This window comes from Anastrepha ludens, chromosome 6 (assembly GCF_028408465.1).
Source record: "Anastrepha ludens isolate Willacy chromosome 6, idAnaLude1.1, whole genome shotgun sequence".
NCBI lineage: Eukaryota > Metazoa > Arthropoda > Insecta > Diptera > Tephritidae > Anastrepha > Anastrepha ludens.
The window spans coordinates 92,822,047-92,831,609 of record NC_071502.1 but is presented as its reverse complement, the minus strand read 5'-3'; the positions used below and the strand labels follow the sequence as shown (position 1 = coordinate 92,831,609).

General features: G+C 37.6%; 1 protein-coding gene across 1 annotated transcript in view; it reads left to right on the top strand.

Annotated features, from left to right (window-relative positions):
* The first annotated feature begins 825 nt into the window (after window positions 1-825).
* Window positions 826-9,563, top strand: part of LOC128867177 (uncharacterized) — an 84,069-nt gene continuing 75,331 nt past the window's right edge. Inside the window, exon 1 of the mRNA XM_054108271.1 lies at window positions 826-1,018. Within this exon, the coding sequence (XP_053964246.1) occupies window positions 826-1,018 (193 nt within the window). The remainder of the gene's footprint in view (window positions 1,019-9,563) is intronic.

Below are 9,563 nucleotides of genomic sequence, written 5' to 3'. Positions count from 1 at the left end.
GACTCTCATCATGCCCGTCCTAACGTATGGCGCAGAAGCTTGGACGATGACAACATCCGATGAAGCGACGCTTGGAGTGTTCGAGAGAAAGATTCTGCGTAAGATTTTTGGACCTTTGCACGTTGGCAATGGCGAATATCGTAGACGATGGAACGATGAGCTGTATGAGCTTTACGACGACATAGACATAGCGCAGCGAATTAAGATCCAGCGGCTTCGTTGGCTGGGTCATGTCGTCCGAATGGATACAAACGCTCCGGCTTTGAAAGTATTCGATGCGGTACCAGCTGGTGGTAGCAGAGGAAGAGGAAGGCCTCCTCTGCGTTGGAAAGATCAGGTGGAGAAGGACTTGGCTTCACTTGGTGTGTCCAATTGGCGTCGGTTAGCACGAGAGAGAAACGACTGGCGCGCTTTGTTAATCTCGGCCAAAATCGCGTAAGCGGTTATCGCGCCAATCAAGAAGAAGAATGCTTTCTACGAACTAAGTATCCGTTTAATTTCAAATTTAAATTCTGTGTAACTTGTTATTGCCTTGCTTGTTTACATTAAACTTAGTCGTTGTTATGCAGACTGACAGAAATTGTTGTTGCATTCAATGCAAACCGACAAAATTGAGAGCGAGAAAGAGAGCAAAACAGGTGTTCAATTGGAATCGGAGAAATGGGAAGCAGAGAGTAAAAAACTAAAAAATGAGAAAAACGTATTCAGTAGTCGTTGGTGTTTTTTAGTGGGCAGTCGTGATTTCGTATTTGAATTCTGTGTAAGTTCTTATTGCTTGGCTTCTTCTCCACTGTAAACGTTGGTATATTTTAGAGGGTTATAAAAATGCATCGCTGTCTCACTACTTCCCAAATACAACAAGAACTGTCGCGATTGTGTGATACACAAGAAGATGTATCAGGTGATGAGAGTTTTGACGATTTATCAATGAATCTCTCTGAAAACCTTGATGCAGAATTTCAGACGGAGCAGGTCACTTCTTCATCAGACGACTCCGAAGCAGATTTCCCTGATACAGGTAACACTTTTACTGTAAATTTGCGCAGAGGTCGAGGGATTTTTCGTAGATCAATTAGTGGCGGACGAACAGGGCGCGGTGGACGCTCATCTAGGACAACTTCGGGGCCAGAACTCGGTATACTACAGATAGCAAGTGACGGCACGCTTTTGAAGTAGGACGTTGCAGTCAGCAAAATATACTTAGAGAAATCTCAGGACCTACTCCATACGCCAAGCGATATATTGAAAATAACAAACCAATTTCTGCGTGGAGGCTATTGATTGATGAGTACATTCTTCGACGTATAAAAGAATGTACTGAAAAGGAAGCACATGACAAGAGTCAAAATGAAACTTGAAACTTATCTCTAGACGAACTAGATGCCTTTATTGCTTTGATTTATGCTCGTGGAGCCGACAACATGAGCCACCTTGATTTGGATATCTTGTGGTCTGAAGATTGGGGGCCACCCGTTTTCAATAAGACTATGAGTAAAAATAGATTCAAGGAAATTATGAAATACTTACGATTTGATATGAGAAGCACGCGTTCTGTTCGTTTAGCTAATGATAGATTTGCAATGATTTCTGACATATGGAAGAAATTTATAGATAATTGTCAAATGTGTTACATTCCTGGAGAAAATTTGACAGTCGATGAGCAGTTGTTTCCATCAAAAACTCGCTGTCCATTTTTACAATATATTGCAAACAAACCGGATAAATTTGACATAAAGTTCTGGCTGCTGGTGGATGTCGAGAGTATGTATCTATGTGGTGGATTCCCTTATCTAGGAAAAGACGAAAACGGTCCGAACGATATTTCATTACCCCAACATGTGGTTTTGAAACTAGTACAACCCTATTTCAAAAAAGGGCGAAACGTTACCACTGAAAACTTTTTTACGTCGATAAATCTGGCTAAAAAACTAATGGTCGAAAAGACTAGTATTGTTGGAACAATGCGGCGTGCAAGACGAGAAGTACCACCAATTTGTAAAAATATTCGTACCACACGATATTAATCGTTTATACTGAAATCAGAGACTAATACAACTCTTACTGTCTATCAAGGAAAACTAGGAGAAAATGTTAATATTTTGAGTACTTTGCATCCAAATGTGAGCATAGGAGTTGATCGGAAAAAGCTTCCCGAGACAGTAAAATTTTATAATGAAACGAAGTTTGGTGTTGACATCATTGACCAAATAGCACGAAAGTACACCGTAAGAGCTGGAACACGAAGATGGCCCATTCATGTTTTTTACAGTATACTTGAGTTAGCAGCTATAAACTCATGGATTCTGTACCGAAAAGTTGCGGGAATAAATATTTCTCGGCATGATTTTATCTTACAATTAGTGAACGATCTACGTGCAGAGTATTTGAAAAAAAGAACTACTTCAGCTACGACTCAAAGGCAGGAAAGTAATTTTGAAACAAGTGAACAATCTACTACAAACAATAAGAGGCGGCAATGTCAAGTCAATCATAAATGTAAAAAAAATAGAACTTGTGAAAACTGCACAATATGTAAAAATGCTGATTGTGGTAAATGTATACAAGATTTTAAAAAAATATTATTTGCTATCCTTAATTTGTAACTACTAATAAAAATAAAATTTTAAATATTTTTGTTTAATTTCAAAGCGAAATATACAATAATTTCATGTGCATTCTGATTGAATCTCTAATACCGTCAAATTGACGGCTGCGGTCTTTGAAGGTGTAGTTAGATACGCGACCCTTCTAGTGTTAATGATTTGTTGAGCCACATACTGATTTTGAACGAACAGCGCTTGCATGCGGCAGACAACCTCTAATGCACCAACTAGAGAGCTGCTCGCAGGTATCGTCATGTTTGTATTACATAGGTCACGTGAATGATAAGGAGCATCCACTGCGTATATCTTATTTCATGGGAAGAAAGTTCAACTATTTTTTTAAGTTCTTATAAAACAGCGAGTAGAACGAAGTTGAGGTTTTTATTACTACGAGTACATACTTTTGAAATATATTTATATATTTTTTTTCTCAAATTAAATTAACTAGATTATCTTTCGTTTGATATCTGTACTAATATCATAGCTTGAGCATAACTATTTAAAACAATTGTTTGAAAAATTTGATCCTTTGAAAATTTTAATAGGACTATGAATAAGTTCGTGCGGTTTTACAACAGATGGCGTAACTTGATTATTATTCCATCGATCCACATTTCCAAACATTCATTGGAGAGCTACTGTCGTAAGGCACAAACGTCAGTATAAGTTTTTTATTTGAAGCGTAAACAACAATATTTTTACCACACTTGAAAATGTCGAATTTCGTGCCAAATAATGTGTTTTTGCGGGGAATTCTTCTTCATTATTTTAATATGAAGAAAAAAGCAGCCGAAAGTCATCGTATCTTGGTGGAAGTTTATGGTGAGCATGCTCTATCTGAGCGAACGTGCCAGAAGTGGTTTGCACGCTTTAAAAGTGGTGATTTTGGCTTGGAAGACGAAGAACGCGAGGGTGCGCCGCCAAAGTTCATGGATACCGAATTGGAGGAATTGCTCGATCAAGATCCGGCTCAAACGCAAGAAGAGGTTGCAAAAACTTTGGGAGTTGATCAATCAACCATTTCCAAACGTTTAAAAGCCATGGGAATGATCCGAAAGGTAGGCCATTGGGTGCCGTATGAATTGAAGCCAAGAGACGTTGAACGCCGTTTTATGGCATGCGAACAACTGCTTCAACGGCACAAAAGAAAGGGTTTTTTGCATCGAATTGTGACTGGCGATGAAAAGTGGGTCCATTACGACAATCCAAAACGTCGGGCAACGTATGGATACCCTGGCCATGCTTCAACATCGACGTCGGCGCAGAATATTCATGGCCTGAAGGTTATGCTGTGTATCTGGTGGGACCAGCTGGGTGTTGTGTATTATGAGCTACTGAAACCGAATGAAACGATTACGGGGGATGTCTACCGACGACAATTGATGCGTTTGAGCCGAGCACTGCGAGAAAAACGGCCGCAATACGCCGATAGACACGACAAAGTTATTTTGCAACATGACAATGCTCGGCCACATGTTGCACAAGTGGTCAAAACATACTTAGAAACGCTCAAATGGGATGTCCTACCCCACCCGCCGTATAGTCCAGACCTTGCGCCATCCGATTACTATCTCTTCCGATCGATGCAACATGGCCTGGCTGACCAGCACTTCCGTAATTACGATGAAGTCAAAAAATGGATCGATTCGTGGATTGCGGCAAAACCGACCGAATTTTTCACAAAGGGAATCCGTGAATTGCCAGAAAGATGGGAAAAAGTAGTAGTAAGCGATGGACAATATTTTGAATATTAAATTTGTAACCATTTTACGTCAATAAAGTTTCAAATTTCGAAAAAAAACCGCACGAACTTATTCATAGTCCTATTAAGTCCTTTCAAAAATTAAATTGATGGTAAAATAAAAAGCTGGCGGCCGCCGTAGCCGAATGGGTTGGTGCGGGATTACCATTCGGAATTCACAGAGAGAACGCAAGTTCGAATCTCGGTGAAAGCAAAATTAAGAAAAACATTTTTCTAATAGCGGACGCCCCTCGGCAGGCAATGGCAAACCTCCGAGTGTATTTCTGCCATAAAGAAGCTCTTCATAAGAAAAATATCTGCCGTTCGGAGTCGGCTTGAAACTGTAGGTCCCTCCATTTGTGGAACAACATCAAGACGCACACCACAAATAGGAGGAGGAGCTCGGCCAAACACCTTACAGAAGTGTTTTATTTATTTTTTTCTTTTTTTTTTTTTAAATAAAAAGCTGAGTATGTAGATTTGCTATATATATAAAATCAATAGTTTCACGAACATATAAAATATTTTCTGGATAACTTTTACTGTCACAGTTTATTTTACTTTTACTGCCAGCAGTAATTATTTTTAATTATTTTAGTTTCGTGTACAATAAATTTTTTTTTATTATTTTAGTTTTGTGTACAATTGAACAAACTCTTTTTTTGTTAAAAAACTTTTCGTTTGCAACTCTTTACCTGCTGCTCATACCACTTGCGACAAATTCCTTTCCACTCCTGTGAAGCTAATCAAAGTATCTATTTGTGGCAGCTTACATATTCACACACACACTCATACAACTGAATACATACATGCACACCAAAGCTAATGTAATCTGCTTTCCACATAACAGCTACTAGCATAAGCTGCGCATATGAGAATATTTCTGTTCATTGTTGTCTCATTTTTGTGGTGCTTAACTTTTATTAGAGTTGACATTAACGAACTGGCTGAGCAAGCAAGCAAGGATATTCAGCATATGCTGCGCTCTCGGTTATGCAAAACTACAATGCTGCATATGTGTGTATGTGTGTGTGTGCATATGTAAGTGATGCTGACACACATTCTGTTTAATGCCATAACGAGTACTCATACAAGCGTACAGCGCAATTTCACTCTTTTGTCCATGGAGACGCTTAAAAATAGTCTGAAATATATAAAAAAAGTTGCAAAAAATAAAAATGAAAATCGTATGCATTATAAATAATAATAACAAGTGACTTCAGCGTGACTTTGGCAAGCAGAAAGAATCCCTAGTGGCTATAGTTGAATCTGTAGCTGCCACAGCTGCAGCTTTTGCGCTATGGGCCTTGAAGTCCATTGCAGACACAGTTGGCCAATAAAGAAGTTCTACATACCCACACATACGTGAGTATGCGTGCTTGTATATGTGCGTGAATGTTTCTTTGCTGCAACGTAAGAGCTTTACTATGCCAGCGGGTCAGTAGTGCTTGCATGACAGCGTCAGGTGCATAAAATTAAATTAAAATAAAAGCGAATTAAAAAAGTTGCTTTCAGTTCTGAATTAATTTCATACAGAGAGGAATGATATTTTATGCATACATACATACATATCATGAAAATTTAATTATACGTGTGCAGGTGCAGCTGTTGGAGTAAGTTGAAAGTGGGATATCTGCACTTTAAATTATACTAATTTGGTTTCAAGTCCGCTGGAGTGAAGTTAAGAAATTCAATTATTTTCTTGGGTGATGAAAATGATCGAAAACGAGCGTTGTCTGTATTGATTCCAGTAACTTTATCGCTTGAGTCGTTTTGTCTTCTTTATAATAAGTCCAAAAGCGTATGGTTTGACCCTTTCTCGTTTGTATTCTGATGATCGATCCGTGCACAGTCTCCTTATCGTGTGCTCGCCAAGTCTGCAAAGGAATCTTGCTGCTTCCGCAATACTTGCATATTGTATAGAATTGAGCTTAGGTTTGCACTGAGATTCATACTGGTCATGCAGATTTAAATACTAGATAAAGTAAAGCCTCTGAGCACTTTCGAGTATATATTTTTCGTGAGTCACATTTATCTCACGATTTAACCATCGTATCTGAGTATATTGAAGCGAAACCAGCTGCGTGTTGCAGCCTTCCAAGTTGGTGGTAAGAAAAGTGAAATTTCAATAAATTATTCGGTATCACTCTTGACAGGATGGAAAGTCGGAGCAAGCGATCAAAGGAGGTAATCAATTTTTGGACCAAATAGAGTATCGAAAGCAACAGCAAAGCGATAATTCCAATGATTTTGTTCCGCTTGTATAAACGTTGAAAGGTCAGTTTGTGTTGGTAAGAAAATCGTCGAAAATGTTGATAAAATTATTGGGATCGAGAAGACTATCCCGCATTTGAGCGCTTATGTGATTGATAGGGGACTGATATTTAACCAGGTATTATTTAGATCAAAATAAATTCAAGGAAAAGCTCTATGTAGTATTAGTAGTAATTCTTTATTTATTTATAAATATTTCATCTTACATTACAATAATTTTTACAATAATTTGTTTAAATATACATATAAATACATAAAGGAAGAAATAATAAATTTGTGGCAATAACAATGTTGTCTGTCACAACTCAAAAATTAATCAAAAATTTAACTCTGCAATAAGAAAATTTCTATAGCGTAAGGCTGAGTATATAAAGCAAGTTAGTATTTTCCAATTGTGGCAATTAAGTATATCTATTACTTCTGCTTCATTTAGCTTCGCTGCGTTTAGGTATTTTATTCTGATCTCCTTCAGTACCGGACATCTTCCTAAGAAGTGCTGCATATTTTCTTCCTCGTTTAAATTGCAGAGGGTGCATATTTTCTGAGCATTTCCATACGTAGTTGCATTTAGCTTCAGTAAACCACATCTTGCTTTGAAAAATGTCGTAATATCAGCTAGCCGCATATCTTCTTTAATATATGATTCCCCTTTTGAGTAGTCTAAATGTTTATAAATTCGCTTCGCGCTTGACTGTGCTTTTTGCCTTGCCATGTTGATATCTTTTACTTTCATTTCGGTAAGAAGTTGCACACAGCGATCTTGCCAGTCTATAGAAGTGATGTTTTCTTCAAACTTCAGACCGAACTCCATTCCCATGTCGTTCAGACGTTTAAGCCAAAACACATTTTTATTTAAGATGCCTTGTGTTAGTTTGTGTGGGAGTCTGTTGCAATTATATTTGTAAATAGTTTTCCAGATATACTTCATGTATAATTCTAAAGAATACATCTGGCTATCTTCTATATTAGTTTCTAATGTTATTGCATAATTTGGAGAAGCTCTATGTGTGGGTGCCACAGAAGTTAACGCAAAGGAGCACTTCGATCCAAATTGCCATCTACGATTCTTTGCTGAAATATGAAACGAAAACGCTCCATTTTTTAAGCAAATAGTAATAAGTAATGAAAAATGGCTCGCCCGCAAGATCAGCAGCTGGAAAAGTTCGTAGTGAACTTGCAATGAGCCAACACAAACCGATTTCTGATCCCCGATTCGGCTGAGCTGTGTGTTTGGTGAATTTGGAAGGGATTCATGCACGTTGAGCTGACTCCATGAAGCCAAACACTCAATTCGAACTTTTACTATCACAACCTCTACTACAGCAACTGCCCACATTACAGCAGGCTATAGACCGCAGGCGCTCAGAATTGGCAGAAAGGAAGAGTGTAGTATTTCATCAAGCCAACCTCAAGACGCACAATTAATAATTTTTCTCTTATGACTTGCGACCGCAAACCTATTAATTCGTTAAATTAATTAATTGTCATCTACTGTACAATTCAGGAAAGCTTCGAATTCAATTCATATCCGATTCTACTAAAGATAAATTCCCATAAGCTAAAACACATTTTGTTGACTCCTAATTGGCCGCAATTAATACGAAACAGGCATGATCACCATATTTGCTCATATTCCTTGACCTACATACCATGCATGTGGCTCACTCTATTAAAGTTAACGTGCGTTACGCAAGAGAGTTCATGGCAATACGTTTCTATTGGCTCTTTCCCCAAATTAGTCACAGCGACATGTCAACAAAGAGTTTTTTTATGGATTTTTAAAGTTATTCCTCACTTCTTCTTACTTTCCCAAAAACAAAAAAAAAATTAAAAAAATATTGCAATAGTTTATAATCCCATTCGTTCGCACAACCGAACAACGTGGCGTATACGCAACATGCCACCGAGGTAGTAATAAAGTAGCAGTGTCCATAGTTTCCGGAAAAAAACATAACTCAAAATACTTGATTTTGTCGCAAACTGTTAAAGAAAAATTGCAACACAATCCCATCTGGTATAACATGCGGAGAAACATAACTATGTTTTTAAAGGAATTTACAGCAAAGAATTAGCTGATCTTCGTTGTATACAAAATAGTAGAATTACGCAGTATGCGTAGCAAAAATGTGAGGAACTCGATTTTGAAAAATTTTTAGTTGTGCTACTTTTGAAAAATGTACGTTCTGCGTTTCCCTTTGAGAATGGACGCATTGCCTGCACGTAACTCATACGTCACGTCGCACTTTACATTGCAATTCGCCTTCGGCAAGTGTCGATGCAGCGCTGTTGAGTTGGTTTGCTGTCTTTATTTTTCTTTTGCTACTCAGTTTGGCTGCTTAATAATTTTTTATTGTTGTTATTGCATATGTGCAGAATTTTTCAATTTAAACTCAAGACAAATTGCAATTCTCCAATGTACGGTGTGTCGAGCGAAGAAAACATATTTCAACTTTTTATTTGTTTTGCGCCAACAGAACAAATAAAGAAACTATATTTTAAATTTTGTTGGAAGTGAAGAAAGTTGCCAAAAAAGTAGGCGTGGTTGGAGAATAAGGCAAAGCAGCAATTTTTAATGTAGAAGAAAGCGGAAAAGAAAAGGACAGGAAGAAAATTAGAATTATAAAAAATAACAATCACAAACGGCTTTTGTAAAAACTCAAGGTTGCGCATTGTTTGCGAAAAGTCAGAACGAAAAAGCGACAGTGTGTTAAAAAAACGAATTAAAAAACTACAAAAACTTTTTGCTTAACTTGACTGTGCTTACAAAATATGACCATAGTTCAAAGTGCCTGCTTTGCCTGTAAGAAAAGCAATGAATTTGTGCAAATGAAAGCAACGTTGAAATGAAAGTAAAGTTAAAACGAAAAAACGCAAAAGAAATTAAACGAACAGAGACAAAACCCTGAGGGTAAAAATGCTTTTGCGTGAAATATTAGATTCTCAAA